This window comes from Scylla paramamosain, chromosome 2 (genome assembly GCF_035594125.1).
Source record: "Scylla paramamosain isolate STU-SP2022 chromosome 2, ASM3559412v1, whole genome shotgun sequence".
NCBI classification, from domain to species: domain Eukaryota; kingdom Metazoa; phylum Arthropoda; class Malacostraca; order Decapoda; family Portunidae; genus Scylla; species Scylla paramamosain.
The window spans coordinates 27,923,033-27,941,008 of NC_087152.1; the positions used below are offsets into that span (position 1 = coordinate 27,923,033).

General features: G+C 41.2%; 1 protein-coding gene across 12 annotated transcripts in view; it reads right to left on the bottom strand.

Moving 5' to 3' along the window:
- Positions 1 to 17,976, bottom strand: part of LOC135112618 (WD repeat-containing protein 70-like) — a 57,231-nt gene that overhangs the window by 20,894 nt on the left and 18,361 nt on the right. For all 12 annotated transcript variants that reach the window (XM_064027251.1, XM_064027214.1, XM_064027164.1 and 9 more), the window contains one exon: positions 1,380 to 1,499. In XM_064027251.1, the coding sequence (XP_063883321.1) occupies positions 1,380 to 1,494 (115 nt within the window). In that variant the 5' untranslated portion in view covers positions 1,495 to 1,499. The remainder of the gene's footprint in view (positions 1 to 1,379; positions 1,500 to 17,976) is intronic.

Genomic DNA, 17,976 nt, shown 5'->3' on the forward strand with positions numbered 1-17,976 from the left:
CTAGTGACAACATTACATGTGGAAACATGTCAGACACTTCCACTCATACCATCTGACTCGAGAAACCGCGCTTGGACCTCAAAATTGAGGTGCGAAAATTCTTGATTACCGGTATGATCGCCGCCGCTACGGATGCATTTTTGCAATCGTATATATACGATTGCCGGAAGGAAAGGGTTAAGAAAGCACCATAGACATGTTATAGTGTAGCAGTTTGCGTTGGTGACGGCTAGGCAGGTTACCAGGAGACGGTGAAGGTAGCTGGAGTAGCTGGAGTTGCTGGTGATGAGCAGGCAGGGCACATGGCCCAGTAGGACTTGTAATGTTGACTCCTTCCACCGCGGTCACCATTTTTATGTACTAGATAAGTCTGGTGATAGTACCGAGTATAGGAAGCCAAAGAAAAACAGTGGTAAAGCTGCTGCTTTATACTGATAAAGTAAACTATACAAAGGTAAATAATGTGAACTGCCTGTGGGTCATGTGTCTACCATCAAGGCCAGGTGGACACAGACATGCATGTTCGCCAGCAAGGCTGGGCAGACACTGACTGGGGATGTAGGGGTGGTTGCTGGCTGGGTCAGTTCATGGCCAGGGTTAGCGTCTGGAGACAAAGGGTGTGAGGTTTGCCCTCACACCCTCTGGTTGACCGAGGCTGGCGTCAGGTCCCAGAGGACTGGAGAATGGAACGCGAGGAGTGGCAGGCGAAGTGTCCCACCACAAGATAAAGGGATACCACCACCGTAATTGTGAAAAGACTATTCCTCATTGCTTTCCTTGATGAATTTTCTCATGAGGTTCTGCAAGTTTCGTGTTTTTAAATTCACAAGTTTTGCTATATTGAGAAAATCAAAGCCTGAAGTGTGAAGATCTATGATTGAATGATATCACTGTGATTTGTCTGCCTTGTACTCATCACTACAAGCACTAAAGCGAGAACAGATAATAATGTTTCAATGTGAGAAGAGTCACAAAGACACAATGAACAATGAAACCAGTAACCTGCTTCATACTGATCACTGTTGCTATGGGCATGAGTTAGGAGGAAAGATGCACTTAAGATGCCAATAAATCAACCTGTCCCAGCCCATTTTTCATGCTTGCTTAGAAACATTAAGTAAAATGTGCTCCCCTAGGAGCATGTGCTGCCGTGATGCAAGATTGGTGTTCGTTAACTGTAAGAGGCTCATTTACGTACACATACTGTACTTATCTTACTTTCTCTTCAGCCACTCCACATTTCATTCACTAATTTTTACCTGACATACCAGATACATGGAATGGAATTAAAAAATAATTTTCCTATTCTTGTACAAATTTTTTTTCTATCTGTGGAATTTAAACTACCTGTTCACTTGTAAAAGTTGTTCCCACCTTACCAATATTTTTTTTGTTCTTGTCGATAGCAGACTTGCGGGTTTCCTCTACCAGCTCATCAAGATCAAACTGTCGAGCCTTTTTGCCGAAGCCGGAGAAGCCCATAGTTGCTGCCATTCCCTCTGAGGAAATATCAGTCATGAGAAGTTATTCATATACCTTTTATATCACAACAGTTACAGTGGAAGGAGGATACTTCTTCAATCAAATTACATCAAGACCAAGACAAAAACACAAGAATGTCTGACTAGTGAGTTATGAAAATAATATTTTTAAACCTAAAATACATTTTTTCACATACCTGCATCACACATAGCTTAGGCACTCCCATATATGAATTGCACTCACAGCACAAAAATAAAATAACACCAACATATGTCTTTAACCCCCCAAGGTGCCAGGGTGTATATTTAAAACAGTGATTTAAAAAGTACCTGTGGCCATATTTTGACTGGGAGGCTTTTAATTTTTTTTTTATGTAGGAGGGACACCGGTTAAGGCAAAAAAAAAAAAAAAAAAAAAGTCTACTGGGAGGGTCCAAAGTGGTAGTCAAAAATTGAAGGATAAATGTCTTGAAACTTCTCTCTTGAAGGAGGTCAAGTCATAGAAAAGTGGAAATACAAAAGCAAGCAAGGAGTTCCAGAGTTTGCCAAAGAAAGGATTGAATGATTGAGAATACTGGTTACCTCTTGCATTAGAGAGATGGACAAAATAGGGATGTGAGAAAGAAGAAAGTCTTGTGCAGCAAGGCTGCTGAAAGGACGGGAGGCATGCAGCTAGCAAGATAAGAAGAGCAGTTAGCATAAAAATAGTAGTAGAGGATAGCAAACAATGCAACATTGCAGCAATGAGAAAGAGGCTGAAGACAGTCAGTTGGAGGAGATGAGTTGATGAGATGAAAAGCTTTTGGTTCCATCCTGTCTAGAAGACCAGTATGACTGGAACCCCCCTCCCAGACATGTGAAGCATATTCTATACATGGACGGATAAGGCCAGCTGGAAGGGTGAGAAAAACTGGCAGAGACATCTCAGAATGCCTAACTTCATAAAAGCTGTTTTAGCTAGAGATGAGATGTCAAGTTTCCAGTTTAGATTATAGGGAAAGGGCAGACTGAGGATGTTCAGTGAAGAAGAGGATAGTTGAATGTCATTCAAAAAGATTGGATTGGAAGGTTGTATTGAGTTGATAGTTGGAGGAATTGAGTTTTTGGGGCATTGAACAATACTAAGTTTGCTCTGCCCGAATCTGAAATTTTAGAGAGATCAGAAGTCAGGCATTTTGTGGCTTCCCTGTGTGAACTGTTGACTTCTTGAAGGGTTGAACGTCTATGAAAAGGCATGGAAAAGTGCAGGGTGGTATCATCAGTATAGTAATGGATAGGACCAAAAGTTTGGTTTAGATCATTGATGAAATAATAGAGAGAGAGTGGGTGAAAGGACAGAACACTGAGGAACACCACTGTTAATAGATTAAGGAGAACAGTGACCATCTACCATAGTAGCGACAGAACAGTCAGAAAGGAAAACTTGAGATGAAGTTACAGAGAGGATAAAAGCTGTAGGAAGGTAATTTGGAAATCAAAGTTTTGTGCCAGACTCTATCAAAAGCTTTTGATATGTCTAAGGCAACAGCAAAAGTTTTACCAAAATCTCTAAAAGAAGATGACCAAGACTCACTAAGGAAACCCAGAATATCGCCAGAAGAGTAGCCTTGATGGAACCCATACTAGCGATCAGATAGAAGGTTGTGAAGTGATGGATGTTTAAGAATCTTCCTGTTGAGGATAGATTCAAAAACTTTAGATAGGCAGCAAATTAAAGCAATAGGATAGTCACCTTTTTAGGAACAGGCTGAATGTAGGCAAACTTCCAGCAAGAAAGAAAGGTAGATGTTGAGTCAGAGCTGAAAGAGTTTGACCAGGCAAGGTGCAAGCACAGAGGTGCAGTTTAGGAGAACAATAGGAGGAACTAATTCAGGTCCACAAGCCTTCCGAGGGTTTAGGCCAGTGAGGGCATGGAAAACATCATTGCTAAGAATTTTAATGGGTAGCATGAAGTAGTCAGAGTGTGGAGGTGAGGGAGGAACAAGTCCTGAATTGTCCAAGGTTGAGTTTTTAGCAAAAGTTTGAGCAAAGAGTTTAGATGTGATAACAGTGGTGCCATTTGATTGAAATAAGGGAGGGAAAGAAGAAGAAGCAAAGTTATTGGAGATGTTTTTGGATAGATGCCAGAAGTCACGTGGGGAGTTAGATCTTGAAAAATTTTGACACTTTTTATTAATGAAGGAGTTTTTGGCTAGTTGGAGAACAGACTTGGCATGGTTTCCAGCAGAAATATAAAGTGCATGAGATTCTGGTGATGGCTCAAGTTCCTTTTGTGGGCCACCTCTGTATCATGTATAGCATGAGAACAGGCTGTGTTAAAGAAAGGTTTGGAAGGTTTAGGTCAAGAAAAAGAGAGAGGAATGTACGCCTCCATGCCAGACACTATCACCTCTTTTATGCACTCGGCACACAGAGACAGGTCTCTGACACAGATCAGTAGTCATTCCAAGGAAAATCAACAAAATACCTCCTCAGGTTCCCCCTAACTAGCAGAGGTAAAACACCAGAGGCACCTCTGCTTAGGAGGATCCTGAGGAGGGATTGCAGCAATAGGACAAGCAAGATACAGATATGAGATTGTGATTGGAGGAGCCCAATGGAAAAGACAGGATAACAGCACAAGCACGATTAGAGGTTAGGAAAATGTCAAGGGCGTCTTTCCAAGATGGTCAAGAATACAAATAGAGTGTTGCACCAATTGTTCCAGGTCATGGAGGATTGCAAAGTTGAAGGCTAGTTCACCAGGATGGTCAGTGAAGGGAGAGGAAAGCCAAAGCTGGTGGTGAACACTGAAGTCTCCAAGAATGGAGATCTCCACAAAAGGGAAGAGAGTCAGAATATGCTCCACTTTGGTAGTTAAATAGTCAAAGAATTTCTTATAATCAGAGGAGTTAGGTGAGAGATTTACAGCACAGATAAGTTTAGTTTGAGAGTGACTCTGTAGTCATAGCCAGAGGATGGAAAACTCGGAAGATTCAAGAGTGTGGATAAGAGAGTAGGTTAACTCGTTGTCACATCCAGCATTGGATTGAAAATAAGGATAGGGAAAGTAGGAGGGAACAGAAAAAAGGGGTTACTGTCAGTTGCCTCAGACACCTGTGTTTCAGTGAGGAAAAGAAGATGAGGTTTAGTAGAGGAGAGGTGGTGTTCTACAGATTGAAAATTAGACCTAAGACCACAAATGTTGCACAAGTTAATGAAGAAAAAGTTAAGGGTGTGTCAAGACACTTAAGGTTGATACCAGAAGAGCATACATGCTTTGCAGGACACTTTTCATAACCTCACTGATCTTCACCATCCCCCCTCCCCCCAACAACCAAGCCTGTAGGCATGCAGAGGGTACAAATCCCATTCCTGATCTGATGACAGGACAGGTAAGATATCTCCTCTTGCAAAGAATATCTAAAATATGTGAAATGTGTATGTGTAGTATATAATGTGTATATAAAATGAAGAAAGCCTCAATAGCAGAAGAGTTATTTCATATGAGATAATTATAAAGGAAGTAACATAAAACATAAGTCATGAGTGAATAAAGTGCCTAATATATACATGTGTTATCTACTTCTAGTCAATTATTCTTATGATATCTGTTGAAAACAACAATTTACACTTACAATAAAATACCTTTATGCGTCAAAACATAGAACATCCGACTTTGTGTATACATGCCTGAGCTCATAGGGTTGCACAACCCTTCATAGCCCATGTTAGACCTCTATAAACTCAACTTTCTCGCAACCCACACCTCTGCCTCTTTAATACCCTCTAACTATCTTTTACAGACCTCTAAAGTTGGCTTGGTAAGTCCCTGAGCTGGTATATATATATATATATATATATATATATATATATATATATATATATATATATATATATATATATATATATATATATATATATATATATATATATATATATATATATATATATATATATATATATATATATATATAAACATTTTTAACAGGATGAAAGTACTTTTAGTGGTGAGTTTTACTTTTATTGCTAAAAATTCCTTAAAAGTAGTACGCAATCACTTTTAAGATCTATAAGAGTTATAGTGGCTAGGAGTGGCATCGCGTACTCCTAATGCACCTAAAATTAGTTTTAGGCTGCAGGATGACAGCCCAACACCTCAATTTTCTGCAAAGGAGAGGTGTCCTATGAGCGTATAGTGATGCTCAGCTGACTGAGAGTTCTCCCTGCCACTGGTGGCAATCTATATGTGATAGAACTGGTGAGGGATGCACACTGCAGGGAGTAAGATGAGATAAAGGCCATAACTTTGGTACAATGCAGCCAACCATCAGCCATAACCCTTGAGGCTCATGCACTGCATGGCATCTTCAGATTTATTCTCTCTGTCTCTCTCTCTCTCTCTCTCTCTCTCTCTCTCTCTCTCTCTCAGATGGATATTATGATGAGACAACCACATTTTGTAAGCTGCAGATTCCCCCACTGCTATTAGTGTTATTGGTAGCACACATATAAAAATTACTGCAACCAGAGATTAGTAGGCAGAATTTGTAAATAAGGCATGAAATAAAGTTAACTCTTGGATGCAATTTTAGCTCATGAAGCCAAAATCCATTTTAAATTGTGTTTTGGCAAATGTCTGTTTTTGTGTGTGTGTGTGTGTGTGTGTGTGTGTGTGTGTGTGTGTGTGTGTGTGTGTGTGTGTGTGTGTGTGTGTATTTACCTAGTTGTATTGTACAGGGCACGAGCCAAAGCTCATTCTGTCCTGCCTCCATAACCATATTTATCCAGTTTCTCTTTAAACATGTGTACACTGTTTGCCACAACCACCTCTTCCTTCAAATCATTCCAGATTTCAATAGCTCTATACAGGAAGTTGTATTTGCTTCCCATGCCTCCTCGTCTGTCTCTCCCTCCTCCACCTGTGGTACCAAGTAATTTGTGTTTATTCTTTCTATATTGTTTACTAATTTGTACATTGTTATCACGTCTCTTCTTTCTCTTCTCTGTTGTAGTGTTGGTAAACCCATCTCTTCAAGTCTTTCTTCATAGCTTAAGTCTTTCAATTCTGATACCATTTTTGTCGCTATCCTCTGTATTCTTTCCAGTTTCCGTATATCTTTTTTTCTATGTAGAGCCCAAACTATTACTGCATATTCCAGTTTAAGACATATCATGCTTGTTATAATTTTCTTCATCATTTCTCTATCTAAACAGTTAACCACCACATTAATATTTGTCAACAAGCTGTATGTAGAGCTGAATATCCCGTTTATGTGTCTTTCAGGTGATAGTGTGCCCTGAATCATTACTCCCAAATCTTTTCTTCATTACTTTTTATTATCATTTCTCCTCCCATTTTGTACTTTCATGAAGGTCTCTTTTTATTTTTTCCTATTTCCAACACGTGACATTTTCTGGTGTTAAATTCTAGTTTCCATCTTTGGCTCCATGCACATATCTTGTCAATATCCTTTTGTAACTCCTTGCAATCATTTCCATCTTTTATTATTTTCATTACTTTTGCATCATCAGGAAACAGGTTTATATAACTATTCAGATCCTCTGTCTTATCATTTGAAACATAATAGGAGCCAACACAGATCCTTGCAGTACTCCACTTGTTACTTCCTACCAACTTGAATTAGTGTCTCTGATTACTGTTCTCATTTCCCTCCCTTGTAAATGATCCTCCATCCATCTGAATGTTGCTCTCTTTAGTCCTCCTCCATTCTCTAACTTTCACAAAAGGCTTTTGTGGGGAACTTTATTGAATGTTTTTTTGAGATCCAGGTATCCCACATCCATCCCTCTTTTGCCCTCCATCTATTACTCTTGTTTAGAAGCACAGTAGATTTGTCACACAGGATCTCCCTTTCTTGAATCCAAATTGCTTTTCTGTAATTATCTTTTCATCTTCTAGATATTCCACCATCTTTCTTTAATTACTATTTCACAAAGCTTGCTTACAATATTTGTTGGTGACACTGGTCTATAATTTAATGGTTGCATTTTTTTTTCCCCTTTGTATATTGGCACTATGTTAACTCTTTTCCATTCCCTTCATACTTTTCCTTGTCTCAATGAGCTGTTAATTATATCCCACATGGGGTCTTCCATTTGTTCTCTGCATTCTTTTAATATCTATCCATTTACTTGATCTGGTCCTATAACATCCAACTCTTCCAGCAGCTTCTTGATTTCTTGTCTCTTTACTTGTATTTCTTGTATTCCCCCATTCTATGATACCACTTTTGGTGTGACAAATAGTTTCCTTTGTAAATACAGATTGGAAACTCATTCATTAGTTCACAAATCTCAGTAGCTTCATAAATTCTTCCTTCCCTTTTTAACTTGTTTATGCCATCCTTATATTTCATTTTCCAGTTTACATGTCTGTAGAAGAGTTTGGGTTCTTCCTTGCATTTTCTTACTATGTCATTTTCAAAGTTTCTTCTTCTCTTTTCATTATAATATATTCATTCCTTACCTTTTTGTATTCTTTAGCATTTCTGTTTAGTTGTCTCATCATTTTCATCCATGCCCTGTCCTTTTTCTTTTTTTGCTTTTTCACACCTGGCATTATACCACTCATGTTTCCCAATTTTATTTCGGCAAAATCACCTATCTGCTGGGCGGACATTTCCCATGAGAGAGAGTGTGTCATGCGCTGCCGGCAGTTGTTTGCTGATCGCCGCGTCGGGCAGACACGGTCATTCTGGGTCATACGGACTCCCAAGTTTTTACTGTTTTCTTTCAGATAAGGCCACGATACTTGTTACGCAGGTACAGTGCCTTCAACTTCGTTACCCGTTTTTGGGGCGAGTTGTATTATTGGTATATCGGTCTCCACTGACGATGGAACTGTGTGGGAAGCTTACGGCTTTGTTCTCCTTATCGCAGTGCGGCAGCCATGTCGGAGTCTGGTGAAGCGTCCTCTGCCTCTCGATCCCCTTCCCCTCCTGCCCCACGTGCCTTCTGTGGGCCTTCTCCTCTCCCTGGGTCCACTGTTCGCCCTCAAGATGACGACGACAGGCACAGGGATCATTCATCTCGTCGCTTGAGTGGGAGGCATGGTTGCGTGAGATTACGTAACAGTGCTGACGCACGTGTTTCCCGCGGCACTTCTCCTGCTCCTCCCCCTTGGTCAGTTGTGTTGGACGCCTTGGCTGATTTGCGGGGTGAAGTGGAGGCCTTGCAGGCAGACAGACAGCAACTACCACCCCCTACTGGGTCGGCGCCGGTGACTGTGGAGGACAGTACTCTGGGGGGCTGGGGTTTGTCGCCTCCTTGTTCTGCCACTTTTTCTGGTTTCTCGGCCAGGATGAGTGAGGATGAGGCAGTGTCGATGCCTGCCGCCCCTGCTGACAGCACCTTAATTCAGGGCACTAAGGCCTTTGGTCCTTCTGACACGGTGGTTGCTGACATTGACAATAGAGTGGCAGAGATGGTAAACTTTCTCTTTGATAATGGTATGAGAGAGGAGGACTACAAGGCCATGTGTGAGGACGATGTTGTCAAGAGGCCTAATAACTGCCATGCTCTTGCGCCAGTGGAATGCAACCCACAGGTGTTGGAGGCCCTGAAGCTGGATGCCAGGAAGACAGACTTCCGCTTGAAGGAGGTACCGTATTTGATGGCTCATAAGACGCACGGGCTCATAAGACGCACCCAGTTCTGGCATGTATTGAAATAGAAAAAAACAAAAATTAACAGATTTAGGCTATCGATATGAAGTCAAGGAATTCAAGCGACATTTGAAGACTCTCACGTGCATTTAGATCACTATTAGATACCAATACTCAGCATTTAAAAGTTTAATTTATGCTAGCAGCTTACTTGTTTTTTTTGGGGTTTTGTTGAGGCTGTGATGGCCGTGACATCACAGCCTGGCGTCCCAAAGGTGTGGTATACAGGTAGTGTTTCAGACTAGATACAGTGGAGCTGGTTGGATTTCTGGAGTCAAATCTTGGTAAGGTTGCGGGCCTTGAAAGCCAGAACGTAATGGTTCGGTTGAGGGTATTGAAAGACAAGATTGTACCAATCCTGCTGACGTGTAAACACAATCTTCTTATTGGTATTTTAGTTGGGGCCATGCAGACTGTGATGTCACAGCCTCTAGTGCCCAAAAGGTGTGGTAAGCAGGGGAGTTTCAGTCTTAATGCGGTTCAGCTGAATGTAAACATTAACTGCACCTAGCTCTTGGCGGCACCATTAACTGAGGGACTACAGTGATAATAAAATTTTTTCATACTTTATTTTTTAGCATCTTTCACATGTAATTCTTATGCAGTATTTTAGTACATTTTCAAAGCCAAAGGATGTGTAAAAGCAGACTTACTAACTTTATTTTCTAAAGTGTATTTTACTTGAAATATTATTTCATTCATCATAAAATTTAGTACAATTGTATCTTTTAATTCGTATTCAAATCACAACAAATTCATAATATTCACTTTGAATACCTTGCCCAAATTACTATAGTTTACCTACTACATTTTATTCAAATTCAAATCCGTGAAAATAAATTTTTGTGATATTTTTGTTTTAGTTCGCATTGCTAATCCATTCCTTTTCATAAATCTATAACACCAGCCCTCATTACCACCAAAATCATCATAGCCTTTGGCAGTTGCCCTTTCTTTAGCTTCAAAAATTATTTGTTTAGTTGTTACTATTGCACCCTGATTCCTTTGATCAACAACCCAAGCCTTCATCTCCTCTTCCAGTTCCACCCATTTAGCTTTCTTTGTGCGAAGACCATGTTTTGATTTCACAGCTTTCTGAAGTTCTTCCTCTTGTTTTCGCCAAAAACGAATCATTTTCTCAGTTGGAGGTGGACCAAAATGCCTAGCAGCAGCTCTGTTGCCGTTTTCCTTAGCATATTGTATTACTTGTAGCTTGTATGCAATTGTGTAATTGTGTCGTTTTTTTGACTCCATCATGTTGTGTAATAAAATCTGGAAGTTTTAAACACTCTTGCATAAGCTATTACATGAATATTATGCAGATCATCACCTCAAGCCAGCCTATCCCATGACACTCAATTCCTTTATAGAAGAAATATTCGTTCTCAAGGTGTATTAGTCTATTTTCATAAAAGAAAAGTTTCTCTAGCTTCAATCTTTTTCATATGTATGCAAAGCAAGAATGTTAAAAAGATAGGTTCAATTTTAATTGTATGAAAGTGTGGCTATTGTCTTACCTCAATCAGTAACGGCGTCACACTCGGTGTCACCGAGTACGTCACGTCGGAGCGCAACCGACCGCGTTTGTTTTGAAAAACGTGGTGCACCATCTCCACCTTGCCAGAACCTTCTCCACAAATCCAACCAGCTCCATCACATCTAGTCTAATATTATAATTGGATACCTCACCTTTGGGGCATCAAAGGCTGTGACATCACAACCTACACTGCCCCAACAAAACTCCAAGAAGTGGTGCATGGTTAAGCAAATTCTTCCTGACTGGTCAAAGTCTATGTGGATTACCAGTAAGTATGAGATACTACACATTGGTACCTTGAAAGAAAGAGCATTTTGTGGCGTACTACCAATCATGACTTTATTTAGTTGTGCAAAGACATCTGTGGTTTGAATTTAGAGCCTCTGTTGCCGTAGACTTGTAACCTATTACTGCCTCAAAGTTGGACCTTTGCCTCATTGGACGCAGGCTAATTTACTGACCCTTTTTCTGAGAAAAAAGTAGCGTCTTATGAGCCATCAAATACGGTAAATAAGGACATCCTGCGGGCTTCAACCATTATCACCAAATCCTTAGTGGCACTGGATGATTTGGCTGAACAGGAAGGTAACCCCAAGTTGGCACATGAGGTGAGCATGCTAAATGGTGCATTGGCATTGCTAGGCAATGCCAATCACAGGAACAATTTGGCCAGGCGTTTTGCCATGAAACGCGAGATAAACTATAAATATGCTCATCTTTGTTCAGATAAGGTGCCAATTACTCTATTTCTGTTCGGTGACGATGTGTCCCAGTCTGCCAGACAAATTGAGGAAGCGGAGAAACTGCGGAGTAAGTTCTCGCAGAAAAAGCCTGCCTTTACTAGCAAGTTCGCAGGTAAACGCCCTGGTGGATATTGGAACAAGCCTGCTAGTAGGGGATATTACGCCAGGTTCCAACCCTACGGGCAACAGAGGCATGGCTCCAGGGCTGCCCCACGACTGCCTTCCACTCGTCAGGATGTGGAGCCAAAAAACTCCAAGGGCCAGGGCGGCCGCAGCAGGCAGCCCCAGTAAACTTACAGGCAAGTGCATGTTTTGAAGCTGGCAGACTTCACTCTTTCCTGCATGAGTGGCGTAAAATTACCAGTGACCCTGTCATTTTGGATATTGTTCAGCATTGCCACCTTGATATTGATGTCGATAGTATTCATCCTTTATTTTTTAATGATTTGGAATACAGGTTCAACATTGTGCAACAGGGGATAATTTCTGGAGAGATCAAAAAACTTTTACAGCTTAAAGTCATTAAAGTCACACACAAACAAACTCAGCAGGTTATCTCTCCTATTTTTTTGCGAGAAAAGAAAAACGGGGAATTTTGCCTGGTTCTTAACTTGGAGAGGTTAAACAAATACATACCATATAAACATTTTAAAATGGAAAATTTTGAACAGGCCATCAGGCTCATCAACCAGGGTGATTTTTTGGCTTCTGTCGATCTCAGGCATGCTTATTATTCTGTTAGGGTTGCAGATGAGCAACAACGATTTTTATGTTTTACATGGCAAGGTGTTATCTATCAATTCACCTGCCTCCCTAATGGCATTTCTGAGGGACCTCGGCTTTTCACCAAACTGATAAAGCCAGTATTTGCTACTTTAAGGCAGGAAGGATACACTATCACCAGCTTTATTGATGACACATTAATTTGCAGTAACTCTTACTCAGGATGTCTTCAGGCGATTCAGGCCACCATTTCTCTGTTGCAGAGGTTAGGCTTTTGTATCAATATGGAGAAGTCTGTTCTCACCCCCACACAATGTATTGAATACCTAGGCAATGTTATTAACACCAAGTTCATGACTGCCTCTTTACCTGAGCGTAGACTAATCAAAATTCGCCAAGGATGTGCAGAACTTTTGTGTAAAGATGTTGCCCCCATTCGAGAGGTGGCCAGGGTGATCGGCCTCATGGTGGCTGCGATCCCAGCAGTGGAGTTAGGTAAACTTCACTACAGGAAGTTGGAGGGGGGAAAAATTGCCGCTTTGAAACAGGAGTATGGTAATTTTGACAGGCCTTTGAATATTACTGCAGACATGAAACTAGACCTTTCCTGGTGGTTAGACGATGTGGACAGACACCACAGGCCAGGTACTGACATCGACTTATTTACTGATGCCTCCAGCCTTGGTTGGGGGGGTCATTTGGGGTGTCAAATTACAAGTGGTACTTGGTCCCTGGATGAAAAGGAGCTTCACATTAACATCCTGGAGATGAAAGCCATTCTATTCTCTTTGCAAGCATTTGAACATGAGCTGGAAGGTAGACATGTTAGAGTTTTTTGTGATAATACCACTGCCATAAACTATGTCAATGAAATGGGAGGCACAAAGTCTAAGTCCTGTAATGATGTTGCTACCCAGATTTGGGATTGGTGTCTGGAACATGACTCATGGGTTACATGCTCGCACATACCGGGGAAGGACAACACCTTGGCTGATGTAGCCTCTCGCAAGATTAATGACAGACATGAGTGGAAACTCGACTCACACATTTTTACTACCTTGTGTAATGTTTTTGGGACACCGTCCATTGATTTATTTGCCTCAAGGCTTAACAAACAGGTTAATACATTCTGTTCGTGGTTGCCAGATCCGGAGGCTAAATATTTTGATGCTTTTTCCTTGGACTGGTCAAACTTTGATTTGTCTTACATTTTCCCCCCATTCTCATTAATTGCTAGGTGCCTTCAGAAGTTACGTGTGGAGCAAGCACGAGGCTGGATGGTGGTTCCTCTGTGGCCGTCTCAGTTTTGGATGGGCATGCTGCTCCAGTTGCTAATAGACTTCCCACGTTTGATAACGAACAGGAGGAATGTTCTAACACACCCGTCCACAACAGATCCACACCCCATCATGTCCCACACGAGGCTCATGGCATGCCTTCTGTCAGGGAAAACTTGCAGAAACGAGGAGTTTCGCCGGCGGCTGCGGACATCATACTTGCCTCCTGGAAACCAGGTACTGAGAGGCAATACCGCCCACATGTCCAGAGGTGGTCGTTGTTTTGTGGTAGACGGAATGTCGATCCCACTTCTCCAACTGTAGGTCACATTGTAAATTTTTTGACGGAAACCTTTGACAGGGGTGTGGGTTATGAGTGTGTGAACACTGCGAGGGGTGCCCTGTCTTCTCTCGGCATTGTGGTGGACGGATGCAGGGCAGGAAATCACCCTTTGGTCATCCGATTCATGAGAGGGGTTTTCAATCTTAGAACTCCTCAGCCCAGGTACACTGACACTTGGGACGTCCAACCTGTCTTAGAACAACTAAGGTCCATGTTCCCCTTACATGCATTAACACTTAAAGAATTAATGCTAAAATTGGTTATGATGATGGCCTTAACTCAAGCTGCCAGAATTCAAACTTTACAACTACTGTTAATCATAGACATGCTCATTAATGAACACTTCATTTCAGTACAGTTGGGGGGCACTCTTAAACAATCCAGACCAAATTTTAACATCAACAGGGTCACATTCCATCGTTACCCTAAGGATCCACGATTATGTGTCTGTAGCACTCTCCTGAGGTACATTGATGTGACTAAAGAGCTTAGACAGGATGAGATGCACACTGATGCCAGGCTCCTCATTAGCTTCATAAAACCCCACAAATCAGTTTCCAAAGACACTATTGCCCGTTGGGTCAAGACCATTCTCCGCATGTCCGGCATAGACATCTCAAAGTTTTCCGCTGGTAGTGTGCGGCCAGCAGCAGCTTCAAAAGCTGGAGTGGCGGCTGTCCCTGTCGCATGCATTATGGCTAAGGCGGGCTGGTCTAGGGAATCTACCTTTGCAAAATATTATAATAAGAACATTGTGCCTGCTTCTGACCTCTTTCAGGATGCAGTGCTAGAATAAGATATGATTTGGGTTTGTTGCTGCACTCCAGTGTTGCAGTACACGGATATTTTAAGTATTTAGTATCTAGTACCTTAGGTTTATCTTATGATATGAACTGTTACCATTTTTCAACATTGTTTGTAGATTGGATTAAGTTGGATGCAATGTACCTTATTTTATTCACCAATTGTATGATTGTCTCATGTACAAGATCCTTCCATGGAATAATAGTTATAGTACTGTTTCTTGTGGGGCATTTCCTTTTCCTCTCTACTATTGCATCCTCCCTCGTCATCCACATGGCTTCAAAGCCTCATGGGAAATGTTCGCCCAGCAGATAGGTGATTTTGCCGAAGTAAAATTAACAAAGTACACGAGACTTACCGTAGGTCAGTTGAAGTGTACTTCTAATTTTTCGAGGCAAATCACCTCTGCTGGTGCGGAGATTTCACATGCCCTCCTCTCCCTCCCTACCTTAAGCTCTACAGGTTACTTAATTTTTCTAATTGGTTCATCATGTGGATGTCGAGTCCTTGCTTTAAAGTCTGCCGGCAGCGCGTGACGCACTCTCTCTCAAGTGAAATCTCCGCACCAGCAGAGGTGATTTGCCTCGAAAAATTAGAAGTACACTTCAACTGGTAAGTCTCGTGTACTTTGTTAATTTTCACTTTATAACTTGGCACAAACTGTTGCACCCCTTTTGTATACTTGCTTAAAAATATCTCCTCTTTTTCCTGTACTACTTTATCTTTAACTAGCTCTTTCCAGTTAACTTCTCCATAAAATTTATTACGTTCTGCAAAGTTTGCCTTAGCATAGTTCTGTCTCCCATTTCTGTATTATTCTTTCCAGTGCAACACTTTTTCCCCCTATGGCACTATTTTTATTATCACATGATTGCTTCTTCCCTATACTTGGTCTACTTTCTGGGTTTTTTGTAAACACCAAGTCCAACTGTGATGGTTCTTCTTCTCTCTGCATCTTGTAGGCTCATTCACCCATTGTCTCATTGTATTCACCATCATGGTTTGCATAAGTTCTTCATGACCTGACATTTTCTTCAACTTTCATCTCTTCCCAGTTAATTCTTTTAATGTTGAAGTCACCTACTAAGAGCACTGTTATTTTTCCTTATCATTTTTGTTACCCTTGACCAGTGTCCCTCCTACATAAAAAAAAAGAAAAAAAAAAACTACTATTTTTTGTTTCTAGTTGCATACTTTTAAAATTTCTGGTCTCCCATGTATTAGTTTTTGGTGTTTATGTATGTCACAATGATTTTCCTTTTTCACTTCCTTTGATCTTAATCACAACACTCAATGTTTCAGCCATTCCATTACCATATTCCACTTCCTCAACAACAATATCCTCTTTTACCAATATCATCACTCCTTCTCCTCCCTTTCCTTTTCTGTCTCTCCTCCATGTGCTATATCCTTCCTTTGCAAGTCCCAACTTTATTTCCTCTTTCAGTTGGTTTCTGTTAAACATAACACATTTGGTTTATTGTTCTACAGGAAGAGGCAGTAGGCACATGCTGAAACGATAATTACTCCCAGTGAGGTCTAAAGCACTGGATCAGGGGGTGCTGTGAACTTATTAAACCCAGCTGTGATCTTACTGAACGTTTCCCTTTGTGTCTCACAACACAAGGGGGCAGTCACAGCCTGCCCTATAAAGACAACTCTCTTCCTCCACACAAAACTATAAGCACCTAATAACACACTCAGCCTTCACTCAAAATTTTAAAATTCATGGCCTCGGAGTCCCCATCTGGGGAGTGGACCACAAATGTTCCCAGGTCAGACTCCCCTTCTGACAACAACCCTAGGTGTCTTGACACCCCCCTCAACTTTTTCTTCATTAACTTCTGCAACATTTGTGGTCTAAGATCTAATTTTCAATCTGTAGAACACCACCTTTCCCCTTCTAAACCTCATCTTTTTCCACACTGAAACTCAGGTGTCTGAGGCAACTGACAATAGCCCCTTTTCTGTTCCCTCCTACTTTCTCTATCTTCATTTTTTATCCAAAGCTGGATGTTGCGTTTATGTGTGCAACAATTTAACCTGCTCTCATGCCCATGCTCTTGAATCTTCCAAGTTTTCCACCATCTGGCTACGACTACAGTCATTCTCAAACTTAATTTATTTGTGCTGTAAATCTCTCACCTAACTCCTCTGACTATAAGAAATTCTTTCACTACTTAACTTCCAAAGTGGAGCACATTCTGACTGTCTTCCCTTTTGCAGAAATCTCCATTCTTGAAGACTTCATTGTTCACCACCAGCTTTGGCTTTCATCTCCCTTCACTGACCAACCTGGTGAACTAACCTTCAACTTTGCTATCCTCCATGACCTAAAGCAATTGGTGCAGCATCCTACTCATATTCCTGACCGTCTTGGAGATACGCCCAACATTCTTGACCTTATCCTGACCTCTAATTCTTCTGTTTATGCTGTCACCCTCTCTTCTCTATTAGGCTCCTCCGACCACAATCTCATATCTATATCTTGTCCTATCGCTCCAATCCCTCCTCAGGATCCCACTAAGCGAAGATGCCTCTGGCATTTTGCCTCTTCTAGTTGGGGGGACCTGAGGAGGTATTTTGCTGATTTTCCTTGGAATGACTACTGCTTCTGTGTCAGAGACCCATCTTTGTGTGCTGAGCACATAAAAGAGGTGATAGTGTCTGGCATGGAGGCGTACATTCCTCACACTATTTCTCAACCTAAACCTTCCAAACCTTGGTTTAACACAGCTTGTTCTTGTGCTATACATGATAAAGAGGTGGCCCACAAAAGGTACTTAAGCCTTCCATCACCAGAATCTTGTGCACTTTACATTACTGCTCGGAACCATGCCAAGTCTGTTATCCAACTAGCCAAAAATTCCTTCATTAACAGAAAGTGTCAAAATCTTTCAAGATCTAACTCCCCTCATGACTTCTGGCATCTAGCCAAAAATATCTCCAATAACTTTGCTTCTTCTTCTTTCCCTCCTTTATTTCAACCAGATGGCAATACTGCTATCACATCTATTTCTAAAGCTGAACTCTTCACTCAAACCTTTCCTAAAAACTCTACCTTGAACGATTCTGGGCTTGTTCCTCCCTTTCCTCCATTCTCTGACTTACTTCATGCTACCTATTAAAATCATTCATAATAATGTTTTCCATGCCCTTGCTGGCCTAAACCCTTGGAAGGCTTATGGACCTGATGAGGTCCCTCCTACTGTTCTCCGAAACTGTGCCTCCATGCTTGCACCTTGCCTAGTCAAACTCTTTCAGCTCTGTCTGTCAACATCTACCTTTCCTTCTTGTTGGAAGTTTGCCTACATTCAGCCTGTTCCTAAAAAGGTGACTGTTCTGATCCCTCAAACTACTGTCCTATTGCTTTAATTTCCTACCTATCTAAAGTTTTTTAA